Raw genomic sequence first — 25,572 nt, forward strand, 5'->3', positions numbered from 1 at the left:
AAGGAGGAGAGACCATGCTTGCCCGGGACAACAAAACTTTTCGTACCCCAGGCGAGAATCACACTCGCGACCCTCTGAATACTATAAAGATCGGATGTTCTAACCACTGCGGAGAGTCGCGAGTTCGATCCTCGCCCGGGGCATGAAAATTTCCTTTGTCCCGGGCGAGCATGGTTTCTCCACTGGAAATGTACGTGTGCTGCTCACTAGTGTATCATTAAAATCAAGTTTCAGAAGGTCCTGCAGAAAAAAACAAACAGGAATAAGAACACTCTTCAGTCTGACTCTTCGGTAACTATCTATATGCGATCAACAGACCAGGCCTTTGATGCTTTTCAGTACACTAAAATATAACCAAATATATACATTCTAGGCTATTGAAACTATCATTTTCTTTGGAATGAAGAAAATGGTCGAGATTTTACCTTCCTCTCGGTCATCTATATCTGTGTCCTTGAAACAGAACGCGCGCGTCGTGTAACGCAACCGCGAGTTCCTAACATGATCCAAGAGGAACTGGCACTAGTAAAACAAAATGGCTGCTGAAAGCCACGGAGAAAAAAAAAGGATTATCTGGCCTTTTTTACCCTCCAAATGGGTTAAATTTTCAGTTTTTCTAATTAAATTATTATTTTTTTTGTTGATTCGAGTGCACTTTCATTTTATTTTTATTTTTTTATTCGATCTGAGTCGATCCGAGTTGATCTGACCCGGACAGGCGGTCCGAGTTGATCCGGTCCGACTTTTGTACCTGCCTATTTTTTATGTGACATGTCTGCCACATGCTGCTAGAATTAAGAAGAAATGTCCAGTGTCAAGATGTAAATGTCTCATGCATTGGAAAATAAGTATGTATTTTTTGTTATGAATGACATTATTTTTCTTTCTTTATATTCAGTTGTCTTTAGAGTGTATGATAGTGATGGAAACGAGTATCTTGATTCTCAGGTAACCCTAATTAGTTATCATTTACTTGTTTTGCGGTAGCTACACAATGATCTTACTGTCTTCTCTTTCTAAGATGTCCCCTTTGGGACTAGCACTAACTGTCCATCTAAGAGTGATGCCTGTCTTATACAGAGTCTATTAAAGGGAGTAGAGAAAGTCAGGACAAACTGAGGTGTCCGTCTTATAGAGGCTTCTGTTAAGGGAGAGACAGTCGTGTGTATATTATATATCATTAAAAACTGAGTCATTGGATAATGCAATTTTAGAGCTCTGATTGGCTTAGCCATCATGGTATATGAGCCATTATACCATGCTCTATTAAAAACAAGCTGAAAATCTGTTGTTTTTACAAATAAAGTCGGGAAGAATTCTTGATATTTTGTGGGCATTTTAATAAAACAATTATTCCACTCGTGCTTGTTGGATGTGAGATGGTAGATGGCCAACTCATATCCAATGCGCACTTGTGGAATTTGGTCATTAGAGGTGCTATACCTATGTTAATTAATGCCTACCTATGTTGCAAATTGTCCTTTTGCAATACAGTGTAGGTGGTCGTGTGATCACCTTCTGTAACCACAATAACAATCTTTTCTGGAAAAATATGCTATTGACTAGAACCAAAAGAGCATATAAGAATAAGTCAACCTGTTAATTTTCAGCTGTATACAACTGTACATGCATCTCAAAAGTAGTGATTTCAATGGCTGCTGTAAGTGAAAAGAATTTGTCAACCCTTCCCACCCAATCATGGGTGAGTGGTTTTCCATTTTGAAATTTTAAAACTGTCTTCAAATCTTTCCTTATGTATTACGAAGCTCAAGTTTTCTTTTGTTCATAACAGATAATTTGAGCGCTACACAGCCAAAATTCTACAGGTTACGTAACATTTATATGCTTTTTCATTTCCTGCTAACATAATTTTTCTGTGCTGGGAATTGATTATGTGATTTTGAGCAAGTTGTTTTTTAAACTTAAAGTTGCAAAGAAAGTCTAATTTACAGCTTGCCATTCTGGCATGCTCTACCTGGCATGTACTTCTCAGCCCCAAAGTCAATGACCCCAAAAAAAATTTTTGATGAGGAGGATTGACTTCAGTTTTTCTGTAATCTGAATTCCCCCCCAAGAAAATGTCACTTGCCCATTGGACAAGTTAAAAACTGAATTCACTAGCCTGACAGCAAAATCCACTAGCCCCAGGCTATCAGACACTACTTTTTTGATGCTGAATTTAATGCAGCACATAAAATGATAATTTAGGAAAAACAACAACTGAAATATTTCTCACTTTCAGTGCAGTGAGTACTCAGTAATGCCATTTAAAGTCAACTTATGTGGTTGACAACAACAACAACAACAACAACAACAATGTATTTATTTAAAGAAATATAAAGTTTACAATACTTCATGCCGGTATTCAACTTTTCCTTTAAATTCACTTTATGCCTCAAATAGATCCTTTGAAGAACTTAATTTCTTTGCTGTTGTATTACAGTATCATATTCCCGCAAACTTGGCAAGTGTAATGCCTTCAATGTGTCTCTTTCAATTCCTTTTGGATTTTTTTAAAGTTGAATTAAAGTTGGGAGGGTTTATTTATTTATTTATTATTATTATTATTAATTTAATGTTTTTCGCAAGTCAAAATTTTTTTTTTGGGCATTGTGGATAAAATAACACTTGCAAAGTAGAACCATTAATAATTTAGTGCCAGAGAGCACTTAAATCCTAGTGTTGATTATAGGTGAGCTGTGGTTAATTAACTCAGAATCTACTTAGCACAAATTATAAAATGGTAGACAAATATAGCCTTGTGATAACACGTTTGTATTAAGTTACATGAAATGTAAGGGAAGTAGGACAAAAATATCAACGTCTACTACACTTTTAACACTCACAATAATTATTATTGTGATAGTATAACTAGTGGGAGAAATAGAGAAAAATAAAATGTAATATAATAAACATTCGGTCACCTGCTCATCAAATTAAACTTTAATGTAGCTAATACATTTTAGTAAAAGTTAGAGACTAAGTGTGCAGGTACAGCCATACAGAGTACAATTGTTGTTTGTGTTGTGCAAAAAGGCTTGCATCATGGTATGTGTAAGTCATGTAGCAAAGAAGTTACAATCTCTTAACGCTTTGGAAGATATAAAGAATCAGCATGCCGTATTCTATATAAGGTGGATATAATTAAAGTTTTTTTTACCTCGTATTTCATGTTTGTTCAAGGAATTAGAGTGTATTACACAACAGATGATGAGCGTAGCTCAGTATCTTGGTTGGGATGTCACAGAACTCAAGCCAGTAAGTATTCTATTTCACATTTCATTATGTTAAAAAGTTTTTTGTCGGTGCACTGTGTAGAGAAGATATAAACTATGCATTTAAAAAGCATGTGGGTTAATGGCATCAGTTGTAAAATAATTTGACACCAGCAATTGTTAAATCAGGTCATTAAAATGGATACAAAATCTGTTTTCTCTGAAATGTGCCTCCCTCTTTAGCACACGACATGTTTTTGGGCAGCAAGATAAAATTGTGATCTGCAAATTAACATACGGGAAGGGAAAAGAATGCAATTGCTTCAAGAAATTTGATGACTATTGTGACATCACATGTTTTAGAGTTGGCGAATAAAGCGCAGTGTCTGTATAATTTGTCTGGATTATTCAAAATGTCTTCAAAATGTTTGATGTATGAATACATGTATGGAAACAGCTCTGATGGTATGTGGGACATTATGTACATGTATTATTATAAGGGTGATCGCAGTTGCTTGAAAATGCTGAAGTATATATAAATGTATGGGCTGGTCTCATGTTCTTGTCTGGATCATCTTGATTCTCTTCTTAAAAAGTGAAGTGCTCGAGATGGTCATAATGATCACATAAAAACTAGACTTTGAAGCACTTGATATTCATGTTGGAATGTTATGTTAGAGAATGTACATGTAGAGGAGGTGCATAAGGCTGCTATGCCTAAGATTATCCTTAGCCTGCAGGACTTGTTAAAGGTATAATGCTGTGGCAAAGAATAGTTATTGCATGTGGGGGTTAGTATGTGAGTAGATCTTTGTAAGACATCTTAACTACTTCAGGGCTCAAAGTTGAGTGAAGATAACCCTGAGTTGGTCTGAAATTTGAATTCAGATATGAAAGCGTACCTAGCAAATTCTGCGTAATTATCTTTGGCTATAATTAGTTGAGAGGATTTTGTAAATAGAATAGAGAAAAGTATTGAAGAAATGCTTTTAAACTACAGAAAAAGAAACCAGGATTAAAATTTAACCGTGGGTTAATGCCTTTGAACAACTGGGCCCTTTTTCACAGTGACATCATCAGATTGTAAAGTCAAAATGGCGAGGTTTTACAAATTCTTATTTACACTAGGTTAAATATGAACAAAAAGTAAATCTTTGTACAAGTTTCCATTCCGATAGCATGTTTCATTTAAAAAATACAGCAATTTGAACTTCCGAGTTTTTACAGTGCGTGACACCAAAATAGGAATGCTGTATCGTTGAAAAAAGTCTCTCCTCTTGATTTTCAGTAGTATAACCATTTCAAGTATTAGAAAATTTGTTTATGTGCACGTGTGCTAGTTCTCGAGTGAAAAGAAAGAGCTTTGGTAGAAAAAGTGAACTCCAGATATTTTTGTTGATTTCCGGCGGCCATATTGGTCGACCAAAACGGTACACCAATGTGGTGTCTCCATACAAAGCTCTACAAAGGTGTGTTAAACGTTTCGGCAAATAACTCAGAAACTGTGGGCCACAAAGACCTGAAACTTGGACAAATCGTTTATATTTTAGTTTTTTATAACATTTCATTTTCTTGGCGTCTTCCACTGGACGGTTTCCAATCTATGTTTGTGTTGCGTGACAGTGAAACGATCTATACGTTCTTTAGATTAGCATGCAAGCATGTCAGTTCTTGCAGGATGCAGTGGGAATGCACCAGTTGGCAGATAAGCTTTTGAGGGCACAGTTGTAGTGTTGTAAAGATATTTTTTACAGTACATATTATCTGTAGGAATATAGTCTTTTGTAAAGAACATGTTGGTAGTGGTGGTATGCAATGTATCATGCAGGTGATGTTATCTTGTGTGATATTGGTAGAGCTGTGGTTAACTTGCAGAATCTTTGTAAAGCTGTGGCATATTTTGCAGGAAATTTTGGTACTGGTGTGGGAGATTATGTTTAGAGGTCGGTAAGGCTGTGCAGTTGATAATGCTGGTCATGTTATTGTGTGTTATAGATATTGCAGGACATGTTGGTAGAGCTAGATGATGATGCTGATGGACAGATATCTTTAGATGAGTGGATCAAGGGAGGACTTACCACAATTCCTCTCAGAGTTCTGCTTGGTTTAGAAACTGTAAGTATTATAATGATTAGATATCACTTATATCATATAAACACTGAGGAAATACCAGGTAAGCTTTGTGCGAAAACATGATATGTTCACACGTAAAAGATCACCGTTGCTATGGCAGCCACCAGATAAATTGCACCTTTTTGCAGCCAACAAAATATCAAAGTAAAATGGTTTGGTATTTTATTGGTGTTTGTATAATAAATAGAGCATGACATGGTCGCTTGGAGATATGTAGAGACATCCAGCTCGTTCGCTGTGCTCACTCGAAGGAAATCGAGTTGAACACTCGAAGATAAAATTCGTATCCACGCGCGGGCATGTAATATCCTCAATTTATAACTCAATATACACATGTAATCTTAAAACTGCACAACACGGTATTATATTGAAGCTTGATTTTGGAATGCTTCTCCTAAACAAAATGCCAGGTCACTCTAGTAAAACGTCTGCTGTGGTGGGATACCATTCCTAAATTTTACGCGTTACTCTCATGAAAGTTATTGACACTTCCGTTACTTATTCTTTCTTCTTTTCTACCCACAGCAAATCAGAGATGATGGGCAGCACCAGGTATCATTACTAGATGATTTTCTATTTACAATACAATTCACTTCAGTGTAATTTTCTTTGGTATTTCTATGTTACCGTGTGTAACATCCTGTAATGGGTATATCCTGATAATATCGATTTTTTTAGCTTAATTCGGGGATCCCATGTTATTACTGGTAACAAGTCTCCTATGAAATTGTATTTTTTTCCCTTGCAAAACAAAATAATGGAGAATTTGACATAAGACCAGGCACTCCTTATTTAGCAACAGAACGGGAACGTCAGTTGACGACGGCGCGGGCAAATCAGACAACTGGTTTGACCAATGGCAGAGCGGCGCAGGAAGTCGCGTTAGTCCTTTCCGCGCGCTTTCCCGTCTTCCTACATATTCTTAAGGAATTTTTTATGCATTCTTCTTCTCAACAGTGGCGACAAAAGTATTTCAGCAGACCGGCTTACTGCAACATGTGTCATAATGTTTTAAATGGATTTGGGCGCAAGCAAGGACTTCAGTGCTTATGTAAGTAAGATAGATAATTTTTCTATGATATAGGTAGGGCGTTTTCCAGTTTGTACCCTAAAGTTAACTTCGCCTTGAGTTAGGCTTTGTTTCGAGACGGATAATAATTTGATGAAGCACACAAGATAAGGTTACATTGCTGGTTAAAATTTATTTCCCTTTGTTTTAGAATCATAATGGAGACATGTAAGGACGGGGAGGACTTTTAAGTTCTTAACAGAGAACGGGATTTTGTCGATGTAGGGAGAGCGCACAGGTGAACCGGCGTCATTTTGGTGGGAAAACGCGATAGCCGTCATATTTTACTACGGGTTTTAAGGGAAATGTCCCAGTGACGGGAAAATGTTGGAGGTTTTATTACTTTGCGATCTTAACCTCCTTCAATAGAATAACTGGGTGAATAACCCTTTTCTGTTGACAAAAAAGTAAAATGACACGTTTTGGCTTTTTGTTTTGAGGACACGCGAAAAACCCTCAAGTCAAATGTCGTTCTTGTAGTCATCCTCTTCCTCGAATCTAATGGTGTTCTTTAAGACATTAACAAACCCACCAACAACAAAAATAAAATTTGCAATAAGGATAAAATTTAACCACAACGTACATGTACAAAGCAGTGGCTTACCCCAGGCTGGTATTAAGGCTCAAAATTTGAAATTCGAATTGGCCAAACGTTTTCCCTTTCAGTACAAGAACAGTTCAAATATCAGAGATTTCATGGCAATCTTTACAGAGCGCGTACTTCAGAGAGAGTCTTGAAAAGGTCAACACAGGTTTCAGATTGTAAATAGTCATCCACGCAGCCTTCGTTTTAGAAGCTTACAATTAAAAACATTACGAAGAAGCTGACACCTTGGATACCGGGTGGGGGGGGGGGGGGGGTACTGCCATATATGGGCTATATAGGTATGTGTCGCTGTGAAGGGTATGGTTTTCAAGATGTTCACTCTGGGATAGGGTATATAAATCAGAGAGTTTGGGTCTAGAATAGGGTTTCATTTTCCAGGAAACTGATCAATTAGTTGAAGATTTTAGTCTAGACTAGGGAAACCGGGAATTGCCACTCAAAAATATAAAAAAGTCAAATCAGCAAATATATATTTATGCAACTCAGCCTAAAAGCTACACTAGGATAGGGAGTTTAGTCTAGTATAGGGTAGCAAAATTCAGCTGAACTAGCTCTGGTATAGGCTAAGGATTCCAGGGTCCCAGCGGCACACCCCCATCCAAAAATTCCTAAAGAACCCATCCCCGCGCTTGGATATCATTGTACTTGAAATGAAATCATTGTTGTTGTCAGTTTTAAATAGATGAACACTGATAATGTAGATAGTACGTGGATTGCCTGATTTTTGCGTGATGAATCTATTGTCTTTCCGCAGTCTGCAAGTACACAGTTCATGAACGCTGCGTTCAGAGAGCGCCAGCATCTTGTATCAACACATATGTCAAGCAGTCAAGAAGAAGTGGAAAAATGGTAAGGGATAAGTATTAACAAGAGCCATAATAGGCTCTTGGTATTAAGCATTCTAGCAGTAACAACAAGTCAATTTAGAATAGACTATAAGGAATCTTATTTTCTTGTGTTGAGAAAGGCAGATGGCAGACAACAATGTTAAAAAGTTTTGCAAATGAAAACAATATCGCGAGGAACCTTTGGACATTTTCCTCGGCCGCAATGAAACATGAACCTCCAATCAATCAATGAGTCAATCAATCAATCATTCAGTAAACACTTACTTACTTCTAGCGCGTGCACTAATCTGGGACATTGAAGGAGCTGTGTCACTAAATTCAGCCACATTAGGAAATTACAAAATGCCCGTTAAATTAGTAGAAACAAAAATAACCGCTTAAAACATTAAAGGAAGGTTAAAATAACACAACAGAAACAACAGATGCCACGGATGGGCAAAAGTGAAGAAGATTGAAATGGATTGAAATTAGTGTTTTTGAAAACTATTCAGCCTAACAGTCTTTCAAAGTTGATGACTGATGTTCAAGAGACATATTTGTTTGTCTCGGATCTCTGATTTTGTCATTTACATGTAATTTCTTTGCTTACTTTAAGTTCCATAGCGATTGAGGGCGAGTAATTGGCAAAATTAAACAAAATGAACTGTACTGCTATGACACAGCCCCTTTAACTTGTCTAACTTGTCTAATGTTTGCTTTAATAACAGAGCCTTCCACGGTTTTTTCGACTTTTAACATGGATTAATTAGAGAAAGAGCACCTTAGCAGAAAAAATAGCTTTGGGCTCGCATGAAAATGGCGAAAAAATAGCACCTATTATGTAGACTACCATTTCTTGAGAAACCGGGTTGACTTATCGCTAAAGCGCTAGTCTTTTTAGGTGTCCTGTGCTTACATTGATGCCTAGTACTGATAAGGCAGTGTAAGCGAGAGGCATTTTTTCCCCTACTTAGTAGCAAAAAGTCGCTCATAGCCACATCACCTATTCTGTTTCTTTGATTTTTCAGAGCATGGATCATCACTGGACGGAAGGGAATTGTCCTGGCAAGTGTTTTAAATGCGGAAAAAATGTGAAAAGTAACAACTGTCTGACTGGATTACGCTGTGCCTGGTGCCAAGTTACTGTAAGTTCTTATGAGACAGTGTCAGTCTGTGTCGCGTTGTACTATGGGTTGTGGGGGACGAAGATTGACAGATTTTCCTTTCGGTTGTGACTAGAATGCATAACCCAAAATCAGATTGTTATCTTTCTTAATACTCAAAATTTGTCACTGTAAACCTGTTCAAAAGGTGACGGTACGTGCGTGGCGTGGCCATTTGTCAAAGCGAAGATGGTATCTGCGAGTTGTATGCTGTTTTAATGTACCGTGTCAAAGGGCGAAAAGGGGTTACGTTTGGCCTTGAGTCCCGTTAGATTCACAGTGCGAATCACCCTACTTGTTCACTGTAGGATATGAAATGACGCTTCGATCGGTCACTGACAGTGATATTCTACAGGAAACCAGCCGGGTGATACGCGCTGTGAATTTAACTGAAATCAAAGTCAAACATAAGTCCTTTGCCTTCTTGTGCTGTGTTTGTATTTCCATGGTGTAAAAGGGGTTAAAGCCTTGAACGAAAATTCCTTCATCAACTTGTTACTCTTAGTCATTCATTTCCTGCAGTAAAGTTATTATGTTTCCCAAGTTATCATCTCCCAATCAGAAAGTTTTACATTCAAAACATATACAACCACAGGTAGTGTGAGCATGAAATACGAGCATCCATATCATTATGGTGTAAGACTTTTAACGATTATTGAATAAGTGATAACTTGCCTTGCTTAATTACCACGCTTTTCTACCTTCAGAGTGGTTTCTAGTCGATTCCTGGCTATTTTAAGTGGTGTTTTGATGATACATAGAACAAAAATTTATAGTAGGACAAAAAAACTGCTTAATGGCCGAAAATTGACTAGAAAACCTCACAGACGTTAAGTGGGGTATAGATTTTTCATTCAATACTCATTCATAGTTTCAGTGAAATAATCACATCGGTTCTTTCATAAAAGGCGTTGCCAAACCGACAAACCGTGTGGATGCTTATATTTCCAGCTTGGCCTCCTCGGGGTACTACCACAAAAACGTAAGAGAACCTTAACTTTCTCAAGGCTATCCTTCACGGAAATTTTACATGTTTATGCTCATCGCATTGTTTTGAACGCGAAAGTGAAAACATCGAGCTGTTCTTGAGCCTAATTGGTGGTGTGGGACGTTGATATTTCAGGTACATAATAAATGTGCAACACATGTCGTCCCAGAGTGTAACCTCGGAGAACACAGAGATCACATACTGCCACCAGTATCTATCTCCCCAGCAGGACTGGTATGTTAGTTTACTTTTAACAAGTGGCACTATTCGCCACTTTAAAAACGAGAAGGGGACAGGAGCCTAAATTGTGTCCCGCAATTGTTTGTGGGATCGTAACTAGGGACGCGCTGGTCAGAACCAGTAACAATCCCAGAAGCCTTTGCGAAAGTCAACTCGGCCCAGTTTTCCCGTTTCTAAAGTGGCGAATGTCACTTGACCTCGCAACTGTTGAAAAAGCTTGAAATGAGACATTGAGCTAATTTTATGTTGTAAAATATCCAAAATCAAACAGAGTCACGCATCAGTGTGTACTGACGGGGGTCGACGATGGGGTGAAGTGTTAATGGTCACATAACATCTTCAGTTTGTTCACAGATTCAATAATTAGAACTGTACTACAGGTCCCAGTTGTTCAAAAGCTCAATAGCGTTATCCACCGGATAAGTCACTATCCAGTGGATAAGTAGTAGAGAAACCAACCGCGTTATCCCCTGAATAGAGATTTATCTGCTGGATAGTGTTGGCCACCTTTTGTACAACTGGGGCCAGGCCACCCCGCGCGCGTGTCATTAATCGACGAGTACTCCTCGGTAGTTAATCCTGTTGTACACAATCAAAAAACCTACAAGCACTGATGAACTGTCAAGTTTTTTCTTTCTATTTAAAATTCATATGCACATTTTTTCTGCGGTTTTCAATTTTTTAGGACAGAAAAAAGGAAAACTCAACCCCAGAGGCGCATAGAAAAAGAGCAAACTCTTACGTCAATTTTGAGGGCATGCCAATGCAAGTAAGTGCTATAGTTATTGGCCACGAACGAAACAACTGAACATCATCCACCGTCTTTATATATGGTGTTAGATTTCTGATAATGTGGTAAAATGTAAACTTAACAATGTTCAAAATAAAGGCCTTTAGATTCGAGGAGGAGGACTGTCACGAGGACGAGATTCAACTTAAAGTTTTTTCGCGTCTTCTCAAAACATAGACTCCCCGGAAAGCTTCATTGTACTTAATTCACCAGAAAAGTAACAGAGCTATTTTGATTGAAGGAGTTTAGGCCCTCTTCCGATGGCAAAGTGGTAAAACTTATACGATTTGATAATGCGTTTCCGCCACTGCATTCTCGCTAAAACACGTTGTGAATGATGACGGATATCATATTTTCCCGCCAAAATGACGCTGGTTAATGCGCGCACTACTAAGTGTTGAGAGAGCTCTTCCCCTTTTTAACAGAAGTGACGATTACTTTGCTCCTGTTTACAATACAGTTCGTTGTCTTTACAGATCTCACCTCTGCGTGGCACACATCCATTAGCAGTTTTTATTAACCCCAAAAGCGGCGGTAGACAAGGCGCAAGGTAGGTGCAGAATTTCTGTTCTGTCCGCTGTCCTTATCAGTTTGATCATTCAGGCTGTGATATTAGTCGCCGGCAGGACTTTCAAACTTCAGTGTTCGCGTGTTAGTGAAAAGTGCAGTAAACAGCAACTTTGTAAATGGTTCGCTACTTTCACATTACCCATCATACGCCTTGTCTTTTTTTTTCAATATTTTCCTAATCCTTGTTTTTGCATTCTGTTGGGTCGAATATATTACCCAGGAGAAAGTGAAAACAATTGTTTGGCCAATTTTTTTCTTTGGGGATGGGAGGTATACAAGGTGAGTTATGGGCAATGCGAGAGTGGCGAATTGCCAGGAAACGTCTTTAAAAAGCCTTTGATGGTAGTTATTTATTTCTCCATCTCCAGGTTACTGCACAAGTTCCAGTATTTGCTTAATCCAAGACAAGTTTTTAATCTTGGCGAGGGTGGACCTGGTCCTGGGTATGTCACCAGTTGACACTTTAGAGCGTTTAAACATGACGTCACGTCCGCCATATTGGTGTCCCAAACTGTGAAATGGTGGCCATGTTGATGTCCCAAGCCAGTCCTGTGGGAGTGAACCTTTTTCTTATATAAAAACATTCTTTTCCTCCCAAAAAATAGTAAAAAGGCTCTATAGAAAGGTTTAGTAGAGAGCTTGAGGTTATTGTTTTCAGCCAGAGTAAGGGTATTGACCAAACTCCTTTTTATAATGCCATGCGTTTTTGTGGAACCAGAGGAAATCGAGGTCTGTTAATATATAAAGGTAAAAAGAACGATGCTCATATATCCAGCCATCTAAAGACTATTGACCGAAAAAGGAATAAAGGATTTATTACATATCCAAAAGCGAGAACATAGTGGACCACAGTTGCTGCCCCCCCCCCCCCCCACCCCCCTGGGTAACCTATAGACCTTCTTAGCTTGTGTGATATGTTTTCCCATTTCAGACCATGTTATTGTACTGTTTCGTTCAAATGTCATGAAATGTCGTCTTATCTACGTCCATGTGTATATGTTACTGGTCATGTTTTTGATTTCAGGTTAATTTTGATTTAACCTAGGTTGATTCTCAATTGCTAATGTCTCCTAGTCCTAGAAAACGAGAAATTGAGAATCAACCTAGGTTAAAAATTTTTAACCTGAAATCAAATTTGACCTGTAACATATACATAGTTTATGAACAGATAAAAGGCACTTGGAGTGAATTCACTTGCAGCGTACCCTCTAAAGTCTGCTGAAAAATTCAAGCTCAAAAAATCTAAAAAATTCCGACGGGCAAATGAGGTGGCTATAAACGGATGTTGCAGACCTTTTCAACCTTGGTCTCAATTGGGAAAACAAAACATACAAGCTTTAAAGGTCTATCGGAACACAAGATTTGCTTCATTTTGTCACTCTCCTCCTTGGTACATTTGACAGGAAGATGGCCGCCCGTAAAAATAAGCACTTGATCACGTTATCTTGCGGGAAAATAGGGTCTGTAAACAATCTGATCTGGAATTAAAGTGCAGTTTGCAACGGGATAAATGTAAAGTTACTGCTAGTGCTTTACTGCGGTGGCTTTTGTTGAGGCGTCTCATTACGTGTTTTTTTTACAGACTAAAGTTCTTCCAAGGCGTGTCTGATTTTCGAGTTCTTTGTTGTGGCGGGGATGGTACAGCTGGCTGGGTACTAGCGACAATCGGTAAGTAAACCCTGAAACTTTTACTTTGTACTTTTGGTTGACTTTAGTGAAAGCTCTCACAGTTATAAGCGACTACCTCGCAGAAAAATGCACTTTATTTGAGTGTCAATGAATTTAGCACGAAAGTACTTATTGGGGACACTATTTTTACGTCTCGTACTGGAGACGGGACCGCCATTGTACGTGTCATCCCAGCCACGTGAAGGTCTATCCATTTGCAGGGCTTATACAGTACCTTCATTTCTCAGTTATTTTAAGACCCTGAGTCATGGTACGGTCCTGGAAATCGAACCCGCGACCTCCCGCTCACCAGTCAAGCGTTCTACCGACTGAGCTAATCCTGCTGCAAATTCAAGAAGGTAGTCGCAACTAGACCTGGTTGTTCACTAGGGCGACATACTTAGGTCGCCTACTAAAGCTTTTAGCCAAACGTCGTCTGACTAAAAAACCTGAGGCCGATGGTGCGCTCTTTTCCCCCCAACCCCCCCGCTTCCCAGGTTAGTCAGCTAAGGAGAGCTTCAACTGTAATGTCTAACGATTCTGGTCCACTTTGCTTGCGCTCTTTTCCCCCCACCCCCCCCCCCCCCGCTAGGTAAGCTGGGGAGAGCCTCGACTGTAATAGCTAACGATTTTAATCTACTTTGGTTGCGCTCTTTTCCCCCCCAACCCCCCCCCCCCCCCCGCCCGACTAGGTTAGTCAGCTGAGGAGAGCTTCGACTGTAATATCTAACCATTTGGTCTACTTTACTTGCGCTCTTTTCCCCCAAACCCTCCCCCCCCCCCCCCTAGGTTAGTCAGCTAAGTAGAGCTTCGACTATAATATCTAACGATTTTGGTCTACTTTGCTTGCTTGATCCACAGTATCCGTAAAATTAAACTGAACTTTTCATATTTTTGTTTCGATTAATAGACAAATTACAGATAAAGAAACCACCCCCTGTAGCCATTTTACCTCTTGGTGAGTAAAACACATTTTTTGTTTTTACCCACTCACAAGAAAATGAAAATCAATTTATAGCATGTTATTATAGGGTAGAGTAGATTTAATACTGTTTTTGATCAACAGGCACAGGAAATGATCTGGCAAGATGTTTAAAATGGGGAGGAGGTAAGCAATAAACTCAGTAACAGCAGCTTGTAGGTCTTGAGTCTAACTTGTGTTATGTTAGACATTCGAAGGGTTGTTTATTGAGAAGAGGTCAATGAATTAAGAAGTTTGAGCCGTTACAGTAATAGGGCGAGTTAACTTGTCTTGATCTTACTTTAGAGCCTTGAGTTAACTCTACCATGTTATGTTTTTTCTTTCAGGTTACGAAGGCGGCAGTATATCTAAAGTGCTAAGTCTCGTTCAAAAGAGTTCGGTCGTAAGCCTGGACAGGTACTTGTTGTTCCGTCTTTTGATAGGCTAAGTGCCCACTAATGCACCCCGGTTCCTCGAAATATGGTTTAGTTTAACCCAGGATTAAACCAAATTTTAAGCAAGGTTTTCTTGTCTAAGAACATGCAACTCTAGCTTACAATACACTGTTGAGCCCTTACTCCGAGTTACAGTAATGATAACACAAAATGCTACTCCAAGCAATGCGTAGGAATGTAAAATACACGAACGGAACAAAATGTTGATCCTGGTTACTCCAATACCGCCACGCCTAAACCCCTTTCCGCCTCGCTTTCACGCACACACAAAGAATATTGATAGATGATACCACTTAATAACTAACAGTACCATTTACAGTTGTTTGCTAAGCAGCCTAGCCTTCGGGTGGAAGAGAGGCTGACCATGATTTTTTTTCTTCACAAAAACAGTGCCATTCAAAAGCAGTATGGTGTCTATCAAAAGAGTCACTTCCAGCCTCGCTTACTCTCAAGGCTAGGATACTCAGACTACACAACAGTAAAGTGGTCTATTTTTATGATGAAGCACTTGTCTTGCAAAATCAAATAAGTTGTTTTAATTTTAGGTGGTCAGTTTCGTTCAAACGAACTAACTCAGAAGACATTGGAGACCCACCTCCTCTGGATATTATCAATAATTACTTCTCCATCGGAGTGGTATGTTTAATTCATTATTAAAATAACCCTTACGTTAGTCTACGAGCAGCGAGCTTCGAAGCCGTGAGAATCGCGACATTCGAGGACTTCAGCGTCGCTCCTGTTTGGTTCCCCCAATCGCGAATTTTGATCGGATGAACCTTGTGAAATCGTTCGATCGATATTTGATCGAGCAGTCATCGATGAAGCCCCCCCCCCCCCCGCGGGCTTATTTATTTCTAGCACGTTAGTGGGAGGGGGCGGGGGGCTTGATAGAGAAGAGGGCTTTTTTAATGTTGTGAAGATGATGGTATCAATTCTCCATAAAGTACTAGAATGCAAAGTGGAAAAAGCCCCTCCACATGAAAAGTTGGACGTCATAACAAACAAATCCGAACTTCCAGCACATGAATAAACCATACCAGATCATTCCCGGAGAAGTGTTACAGTGGTGATAAATTAATACAGTCGATCATTTAAGAATAAGGGGGAGGGAAGGGAGAGGGAGAAGAGGAATTAATAACTTTCGTCTCCTGAAATGGGGGAAGGGGGTGGGGGGGGGGGGGGGCTTAATATAGGATTTACAGGATTATTCAACTTCCTCTCCGGTACCCTGTGACGTGTTTTTCAAAACTTTCATGGGATTTTTACTTTTCACCTCTCTCACTACAATTTCTCTTCTAATTCTTAGGATGCATCTGTGGCTTTGAAGTTTCATTTACAAAGAGAAAAGAATCCAGAAAAGTTTAACAGCAGGTACATAAACTGCAACAAAGTCCTTTGATATTAGGGCCGTAGATTTTGTTTGGTGTGACGTAAAACCTTTGCTTTTTCACAGGTTAAAGAACAAACTTCGTTATTTTGAGTGTGGGACATCAGAGACAATTTCAGCTACATGCAAAAATTTACACGAGGATATTGAAATTGTTGTAAGTTTTATTTCTTTGTTGTTTGTTGTCACTTGTTGGATACGTCAAACAATACATTGGAACATCTTGTCTTCAGAGTATTTAAAACAGCTTTTAAAAACCGTCTTCACAGCTACCACCTTTTTTCAATATTTCTAACATTAACTGGGGCTGCTTCACGCGAACAGCGGAAACGAGGCAAGTTAATCCGCTATCTTTGGGTGTAGAATGCTTAAATGCGCTAACCTGTCTCATTACGGGTTCGCGTGGTTTTAACAGGGTTCGCACAGAGTCTTGAATTCTTGAAAAAGTCTTGAAATTTGCCCAGCAATTTTCCAGACCTGGAAAAAGTCTGGAAAATAGATATAAAGGCTGGGAAAATGATAAAGTCTTGAGTGTTTTTTTCCAAGTTACACAAGTGCTTTGTAAGTGAAATTTTTTTCCGTTTTGGTCGTATTCAATCTCGCCTGTACGTTTGCAGTGCATCGTGAAAAAACTTTTTTCCTGTGTTTTTTAAGCGTAAAGTTCTGTATGTATCCCCCATTTGATAACCTCGAGTCTGGAAAAAGAAATGATTGTTTTGGAAAGTCTGGAAAAAGTCCTGAATTTTGGATCCAAAAATCTGTACAAACCCTGTTTGAAGAAGTTAAAATTGGGCGTGCGTAACGCCGCTGACTTTCAAAGTTTTGTTGAAGTTTGTGGGTATCTGACCACCTACCCCTTCCCTAAGTCACAATTTTGCCCGAAGTGAGAAGTATGTGTAAAGTTGACTTAGGGAAGGGTTAGGTGCTCAGTTACCCAGAAAGCTTAATTTATTTCAAACGTTTAGCGTGTGAACAGTAGATCTTGAAACCTCAAGCTTACTTATTTTCACCCATTCTTTAGTGTGATGGTACACCGTTAGAGCTACCTCAGCTTGAAGGAATCGCTGTGATAAATATTCCCAGTGTGTATGGAGGAGCGAACCTGTGGGGTGAAACAGATAAGAAGAAAGTTAGAAAGTCACGTGCCAGAGCAAGTGGAAGATCTAATGACTTAGAGTGGGCAGTACAAGGTATGTGTTATATAGGGAGTGGTCGGTTTGATTGACACGTATGGTCCACCCTTCCCCGCGCATTCAGCGCGGTTACCCAAACAATCAGATGAAAGACAGTTCTAGTAGCAAGTCGATTTCCAAAGCGAAAAATTTAAAACACAATTTCATATTCCAGTGACCAGATAAGATATAAAATATTTTCTGTCAAAATTCACTAAAAAAAGAAACTCGCCAAGTTTTTCCGACAGAACAACAACTCGGGCTGTGTAACACTACATGACTTTCGTTTTTGCAGAAATCACCTGGTATTCCGTACTTTTGTGATTATTTTTTAGATGTCGATTCTCTGAAACACTTGCCTTTTGTGACCTACGTGAAAGCAAACTGTTGAAAATTATTTTCCGTTTGTGGAATTTATTAAAATGTATGATAGTCACAAAAATGTTTGTGGATCTTCGCCTGTTTTATTTTTATGCAGTAGAAAGCCCCCCAAACCGGTAACGCAGAAAAACCTCCGTTAAATCGCCCCTCCAAATATGTCCCCCCGGGGGCTTGTATTTGGAAAATTGCCCTGAAATACAAAGTAAAACAAAGCAAAAACGGTAAATTTACTTCCAACTATAAGGCTAGCCCAATCCGAATAAGTGCCTTTGAAAAATATAAGCCCCGGGGCTTATTTTCGGAATTTTACGCTAGCTCATTTGAGAGAGTGGTGTCTTCTCACCCTCTCTGCGTCCCTAATTGTTTTTATTGCATGTTAAGACATAGGAGATGGACAGCTTGAGGTGGTAGGACTTAAAAATTCACTAGATGTGGGACAAATCATCGCTGGTGTCAGAGCGCATGGTCTCAGATTGGCTCAGTGCTCCTCTATCACAATAAGGTAAACAAGTGCAAGTGAGATTTCTATGGACAGTTTCAACTGTGTTAATAATACACACCCATAATAAACACCCATTATGTAGAACATTATGTACATCAATCGTCGGTAGCGAATTTGGTTTCAAGGACTTAGAGGCCGACTTCATGAACCGAGCTGACTCGCTTTGGCAAGATCGCAGCAAGTTATTTGAATGCAACTATAATCACCTTCGTGACAGTCGTGACATTACGTGACAGTCGAGCCAGCCTGCTTAGCTCAGCTTCAGGTGTTGAGATTGCATCATTCACACATGGATAAAAGTCATCTCCGTAAAGCGAGCCATCCCGGCTCTTGTGATCAGCACTTTTGTTAATACCAAACACTCTGGTGGGGGACAAAAGATCACCTAAAACACTATACACCCTTCCTTTACATCTGCCGCCGCTGAACGTTTCTTCTTCCAGCTTATTGAGGGACTTGAAAGTGTATTGATTTCTAGATATGTCTAGTAGGAGACTAGTCTGCTACACAGCCGTTTTCAGTGTCGTCACGCAACGCATCTTTGTGGGAAAGAGCGTTGGGTGACGACACTAAAAACGGCTGTGTAGCAGACTAGTAGGGGATGGGTGAGGACAGGTTTAAGGTTGTGTTAGGTGTTGACCTTATTATGGAAAACGAATACAAAACAACCCAGAATATTCGTTCGCTTGACCTGCTATTCCTATTCTGGAATAAGTGGATTAAAAAGGAATGATGGCGTCAACATTCCTCTCCAATATACTCCTTTTCAACGGAAACTCTATTTGTGTTGTCGAATGTGATGCATCGTACAGTCAGTTTTGTTGTAGATATATCGTCTGAGTTTCTTTGTCTCTCTTCAGGTCCAGGAAACTATTTCCAATGCAGATTGATGGAGAACCATGGATGCAGCCTCCTGCAGAGGTACGACAAGAACATTTCACTGTTAACTCCATCTGGTCTATTTTACCTTTTAAAGGCATTTTCAACTGGCCACATTTCAACCTCGTTTCCATGGTCTGCCATAGAGACCCTGAAAACGAGGTTGGTTTTATTCTTCGGCGCAATTGGTCAGTTCTAGGTTGCCCAAAGCCTTAGCGATGGTAAACTCTGTTTTTACTTCTCTTGGTGACGAAGTCATACCCATAAGAAAAGTTTTGCGTTTTGCCTTTCTTTGAACTAAGTGAAGATTTTCGCTATCATTCACCAAGAAAATGGAAAACCTTGCTGGGCGCTCTCCAAGCCAAATTTTATCCGGTTTTTCCGGGCAAAAACAGGTCCAAATCAGGGTAAAAAGGGCCTGTTATTCCAAAACTCTTGCAGTCGACGCGGGCATGTTTAATATATCGTCACGTTCATTGATTATTTATTTTATACATTCTGTCTTGTTCTTTAGATTGTGATCAAGCACCACAATCAAGTCCCCATGCTCCAAGGACCACCTCCTGTAAAAAACTCCTTCTTCTTTCGGAGAAGACCCGTGCGGGATGCTGAGCTGGAGAGTGAGATGTAAGCTTTATGACAACTCTCTCACTCTGCAGAGTTGTCAAACGATTAATTACCTAAATATTCCAACCTTTCCGCCCGCCAAATGCAAACGCTGTTGGTCTTTATTAAATCAGGCCGATGTTGAGGTACGTTTTATGTCGTTTACCCTGCAAAACAATACGTTTTTTTGCCCTGAGTCGGCGTCTCATCTCAACTGCAAAGCCCGCGAAGTTGGGGCGACTATGATCCGGTGATGTCTGATATTTGAAAGCAGTCTTCTTCCTCAAGAAACACGAGTGATTTCGAGGATTTGACGTCTGACTTGTGCGCGTTCATTGAATTTTTTTTCATAGAATTTATAGAAAGAAATTGTTTTCAGTGTTTCAACGTTATTGCCGTTGATGTGAAAGAAAAAAAAGCCTTTCACAATAATGCTTTTTAGCGTTATTAATGTCGATCTTTTATTTGATTTTAAGTATAATGCTATTATATAGTAGTGATTAATCTTAGTTAATGGCTATACGATAGAACCCCGAGTTCTCTGGTAGCGTCACTGTGGTCTCGGTGAATGGCTGGAGCGATGGGTATCGGGCCAATGAAGACATGCGCTGTGAACCGCTTTTATTGGTGTATACCTAGGCTATGTTCGCACTCTGCGACTCGGTGCGGCGCAGCTTCGCCCCGTGACAGAAATCGTCACGAAATCACCGTTCTCATGTGTAAACAGAAGCCCTATCCGGTGTGGTTTTCGTGCCGGTTCAAAAGCTATCCAGGATAGTGTGAACATATAGCTTTAAATTCTCCCCTCCCCTCCCCTCCCCCAACTATCGTTCTCCATTTTCTGAGACCTGATACATGCTACCTACGTATGCTATTTTCTCTTTGTGTACATGTAAGCGTGAAATGGATGAATGTACTAATTAACAATTATTCCTCGAGCTTGATTGGGCTCTAATTCAATGGCCCATGAGGCCGAAGGCCGAAATCCAACTAGTTGGTCAAAAATATCGAGACAAAACAACTTTAGCTGGTTAAAGCTAGACTTTAATCCTTTTTTGCCGCCAAAAAGCCGGCGCTTTTCGCTATTAGTGGGCTATATAGCGTAGTAGTAGCTGAACCAATCAGAACGGAGTATCGATGATAGACCACTAGTTGGATTTTACTAATGAGTATTGTGCTGTTGACCAGCATAAGGCGCCGGCGAGTAGACGCTCTGCTGCAGTGCCCGATATATTATTTATTGGTAGTTCCTCTTACGAGCCTAGCAAGATAGGTAGGTGGAATTTTAGACAAAAATTAAACGATAATTTTAGCAGCACCCTAAGCTCTTTTTAACCTTGCTATTTCCAGATGAACATATTAATTCTCCTTATTTGTTGGTCAGTCAGGAGCGAAACAGTACAGTGTCATTTGTAACCCTCTTTATTTATCAACATATTTGTCGTGTTATGAAAGCTGATGTTGACTACTAGATTTGGAAGTTTATCAACGTACAATCCCTAAAATTTTAGCTTGGCACACATTGAGCGAAGTATTACAGGGAAATGGTTTTCCTGTTGGTTTGATTTTGTTTTGTGACCAAGGTATGGATTTACGCTTGAACGGAACAAATATGTGATAACCGAAATAGATCCTTTTAATTTCAAGATTGATTGAATCAGACAGCCTGAAAGTGCCTGCCCGGGAGACTCGTATCAAAGAGACGGGGGTGTTCGTTGGAAAATCAGAATTAAAACCCTGGGGGAGACAAGTCTGAGCGTAGCTCAGGCTTTATGTGACCCCTAAAGGAGACAATACTCCCTGCCCTCCCCTCCTGAGTGTCAGATACAGGTATAAGTCGTAGCGATGCCTTGTTTATTGTGTGTCGAGCTTTAATTCGCCTGACAATGTAGGAGAAATAATTTGTTGAGCTGTGCGTGGAATTTAAGGGTTCAACTAAAAGCGATGGGTGTTTTTAATGATTTGTAGCTATCTAGCGACTGGCAAAAGTCTTGCTGAAATCTTGCTGTCAGTCAGAGTTTGATAAACGTGTATAGTAAGAGGAAAATAGATAATCTATTTGGATAGTATTCTGAAAATGTTGATTGAAAACGGAATGCTGCCAGTGCCGTCAACGATCTCTTTAAAATAGTTGTGAAGGAATTTAGAAATTGAGGTCTACTGCACTCGCAAATATCGTTGTAATAAATAGACGTGAGGTTATCCGTTTATTTGAACTCACGTGATCCGTTGGCTGGAAACGTTCTTCATAACGAATTCGCCAAATTAAGCGTGACCTGTTTACTTTTATCAAAGTTGGCGTTTCGGAGCGTTACATTGGCCACTATAACAGTGAAGCGTCTCCTGCTGATTAAGAAAGGTCTTGGTACTGTGGTTTGTACATTGAAGAAACAGCGCATAGTAACAAGTTTAAACCAATGATTTGGTTGAAAAACTGTTCCACGCATTGGGAAAAAACTCTTGGGCTGTGCCTTAGTCCGGAATAGCCCATTTTGATGGCTGAACTTTTGTGTCCTGTCGCTGGAATGAAAGCAAGGCTGGAATGGACTTGTCCTGAGAAAAAAGGCCCCTTCCGCTCACTGTGAGTGTTGTAACTAGCATGGAAGCTGTTTGGTCTGTTTATAGTCCAGTCAAGCCTCATATCTGCTAACATTCCAAGCGTGCTTTCTTAAGGCTTTCAAAGATCTTTCGGGGCTCGAAAGGTACACGAAGCTTAAGCAACGACGACGGCAACGGGAGCGAAAACGTCACCCGGGGCTGTTTCAAGCTCCATCGCTCTTATTCCAACTTATTTAATTTGTCATATGTTGGCGATTTTTTCAGGAGTTGACTTCTACAGGACTGTATCTAAGTTCACAAAAAGAAAAAGAAAATCGTTTCCTTGCGTTCATGTCCTCCACAAAACGTGAAATTAGGCATTTTCACATCGTAATCGCGCAGTGACGGCAAAGAAATGTACAAAAAAGCGTCATGCACGTGTAGGGTTGTTGTTTTGCCAATTTAAATCTGTTTCCTTTTTTGCCGTTCTCTTTGACGTGGCCGTCGTCGTTGCTTCAGCTCCCTAATATCAAATATAGAAGTTAGAATGAATGTCGCAGCTTCCAGTTGCAAGGCACCCTGATGTAACTTCTCCAAAATATAGAGTTAGGGAAAATGAAAACCAGGACACCAGGGCTGAATCCATTTGCAGCGTACGCATGCAGCCGTCGCATTTGCCAGTTGGAATCTACATTCACCTTGAAACAAAAGCATTTCAACGGGCAATTGCGATACGCGTATGTTGCATATAAATTCCTTAAAAATTCGTCTGTAATATGGACTTTTTCGCGTGTGGAAAGCTAACGTGTGTCAAAAGAGACAAAATACAAACATCTTATTTCCTTCATGTAATGACGTTGATGGCAGAATTAATATAATCAACATATAAAGTAATATATCATAAATTAATTAGCTTAGAAATGTTGCTATTCCAGCCACATACACTGTTACTGTCTTGAATTGTTAATGTGCCCAATGAGTGCTATTTATTATCCTTAAAAGTGGTTCAAACTGTATTATGTATTAACCCTAAAGCGCCCACATCCATATACAAATTCTCTCGACTGATCTTACATTGCCTTATAGAAGTAGTTGAGAGAATATGTTTAAAGATCAAAGCATTTTCCTGAAGGTTTTCATTTCATCCATCCTCGGAGACCCAGGGGCAGTCAGTCGGGTCGGGAGAAAAGGCGCGACGAAAGTTTTCAAGCACGAGCGGAAGAGCCCCTGGGTACCGACTCTCACCGGACCATTTCCAAACGGTCAAGCGAATGCAGGCTCCTGATTGCGGCACAAGAAATGCTTTGTATTATTGTGCCCAATGGGCGAACAGCATCTCCTGAGTTCTTTTCGTGAGTTGGTACACGACTGCTATTCCTGGGTCTCCGAGGATGCATTTCATCAAAAAAACAAGCTGATGTTGATCAGTCGACGAAAACTAGTAAGCAGTACTTTTCTGGGTGAAGGTTTTTTCTAATTATTTATGACGTGAACTTTAATTCGATATACTTCCGCAACATATTTGCCACTCTTGGGTTGTTTAAGACTACTATGATATGTTAGCCTGGGAAAACAGCGGACGGTTCGCGTGACATGACGTCTAAGGATCCAGATTTGGGTAGTGCTGCTGATTGAATGGAGCAAGTTTTCAACCAATCAGAAGCCAGCACAACCCAGATTTGGGTAGTGACGCGTCATCAGCATGGAATTTCTGCAGTGGTTCCTTAAGCGCGGAGAAAGCAGTGGTTGTGTCGCGGAATGTCCGCTGTTTTCGCAGACTATAATATGTACAATCGGGCACAGAGCTAAATGTAAGATGTTCATTTTCCTAGTATTTAATATTCCCTTTTGTTTATTTAATGACGTAACATAGAGATTTAGAATTAAGTTCACGGCAAAGGGTAGACGCCAGTTCAAGTTGAGAATTTTTCAAACCACGAGATAAGCAGATCCAACCTGTCCAAAATAATTGTCACATATGAACTTAAAGGAAACTACTTATTACATATAAAGAGAAATGAAGAGTAAATGAAAAGTAAAAAGAAGATCGGTCACGTGGTGGCAATTAAAGTTTGCCGTTTGTTGTAAACATCATTCTAAATCTCTTTAAAGCGTGACAAAATACTTTGAGCGTTCTTAAAGAAAATCAACAGCAGAGTTACATTACTCAGGAACTGACTTTCACGTGGCTCTAAATCGAGTGCAAATGTATTTATTCTATGTTTTGTTACGAGTCTTATTTAAAATTAGATGTAATTTTATTTGTCCAAGGGTACAATTGATCCATCATCACTGTGTAATGTGGATAGCTAAATTAAAAATAGCTATGAGAACTCAAAGTGTTGTGCTGATTTATATGTAGCATTTTTATCCAACTTGCTGTGATTTTTTTCCTGGCAAATCCTCAGATTTGATAGTCTGAGAAAATAGCCGACATTTCGCGATGCCACCACTGGTTTGTTCACGAAACGACGTCTGAGAAACGAGCGTAAAAATTCCATACTGATGACGTGTAACTGCCCTACCAATCAGAAGCACTACCCAGATCTGGGTAGTGACGCGTCATCAGTATGGGTTTTCTGCGCTCGTTTCTCAGACGTCATTTCGCGGGGAAATCAGTGGTGGCAACACGCAATGTCAGCTGTTTTCTCAGGCTACAGTTTGAGTTCCATTTTTGGGTATCATGAAAGTGGCGTCAGCCAACCAGCCGACAGACTCTTTCTTCTCCTTTCCCTCTTACTGTTCCTTCAAAGACTTCACTTTCAATTGTCGTAAGAACTGTTTATGATTTGCTGCGCACCACGACCTTGGTTTCAAGTCTCGTGCTCACACTCGTTCTTGTAGTCCAATCTGTTAGTCACTTCCAAATGATCGCCTCATTTTAAGATGACGGCCTTTGCCTGTGAAGGACTTGTAACCAGGGGTGGACCTACACTCCGGGTCTTTGAATAACTGATGGGTATGTGCCGCTGGCCCCTCAGTGCCCCTAGGGGTCTTGTTATTTTCAGATTACTACACGTAAATATGGTGTGATGTTGAACCTAGGGTTCCTCTGGAGTCAATAAATAAGGACTTTTGTATTGAGTGCAAATATTTTCAATAAGGGACCGTTCGTTTTTTATCCGGGGGGGGGGGGGGAGCTTGAAAAAATATGGCTTTGAAAAGGAGGGTCAAGAGGAAAATATTGGGTGTAAAGGTGGAGAGGGGTACCCAAAAAATTCCTTCAAGTTTTGCAGTGACGGGGGCTGTGATAATGCAAACATCCCTTTTCTGCCAGAATGCCAAAAACCAGTGTTTCTGATGTTAAGAAAGTTCAAACTTTCTCGGGGAAGAAAGCGCCCGGACCCCTACTTTATTATGCACCAAAAGGCAATTCTACCCCACCAAAATGGCGGGTGGTGCGGGGGGGCATCTCAATTAA

At 39.9% G+C, this 25,572-nt stretch overlaps 1 protein-coding gene across 4 annotated transcripts in view; it reads left to right on the forward strand.

Moving 5' to 3' along the window:
- The window catches only part of LOC140931064 (diacylglycerol kinase beta-like), a 40,870-nt gene extending 16,380 nt beyond the window's left edge, over positions 1–24,490 (forward strand). For 3 of the 4 annotated variants that reach the window (XM_073380804.1, XM_073380807.1, XM_073380805.1), the window contains 22 exons: positions 899–948; positions 3,184–3,258; positions 5,211–5,330; positions 5,874–5,900; positions 6,306–6,399; positions 7,779–7,873; positions 8,880–8,996; positions 10,138–10,236; positions 10,928–11,011; positions 11,509–11,582; positions 11,971–12,045; positions 13,185–13,270; positions 14,181–14,228; positions 14,337–14,378; positions 14,579–14,648; positions 15,232–15,322; positions 15,993–16,057; positions 16,140–16,230; positions 17,095–17,263; positions 18,008–18,128; positions 18,989–19,049; positions 19,522–24,490. In XM_073380804.1, coding sequence (XP_073236905.1) covers positions 899–948; positions 3,184–3,258; positions 5,211–5,330; positions 5,874–5,900; positions 6,306–6,399; positions 7,779–7,873; positions 8,880–8,996; positions 10,138–10,236; positions 10,928–11,011; positions 11,509–11,582; positions 11,971–12,045; positions 13,185–13,270; positions 14,181–14,228; positions 14,337–14,378; positions 14,579–14,648; positions 15,232–15,322; positions 15,993–16,057; positions 16,140–16,230; positions 17,095–17,263; positions 18,008–18,128; positions 18,989–19,049; positions 19,522–19,638 — 1,871 coding nt within the window. In that variant the 3' untranslated portion in view covers positions 19,639–24,490. The remainder of the gene's footprint in view (positions 1–898; positions 949–3,183; positions 3,259–5,210; positions 5,331–5,873; positions 5,901–6,305; positions 6,400–7,778; positions 7,874–8,879; positions 8,997–10,137; positions 10,237–10,927; positions 11,012–11,508; positions 11,583–11,970; positions 12,046–13,184; positions 13,271–14,180; positions 14,229–14,336; positions 14,379–14,578; positions 14,649–15,231; positions 15,323–15,992; positions 16,058–16,139; positions 16,231–17,094; positions 17,264–18,007; positions 18,129–18,988; positions 19,050–19,521) is intronic. The other variant, XM_073380806.1, reaches the window with a different exon arrangement.
- Positions 24,491–25,572: the final 1,082 nt, after the last annotated feature.

The sequence above is a fragment of the Porites lutea genome, chromosome 3 (assembly GCF_958299795.1).
Source record: "Porites lutea chromosome 3, jaPorLute2.1, whole genome shotgun sequence".
In the NCBI taxonomy this organism is placed as follows: Eukaryota; Metazoa; Cnidaria; class Anthozoa; order Scleractinia; family Poritidae; genus Porites; species Porites lutea.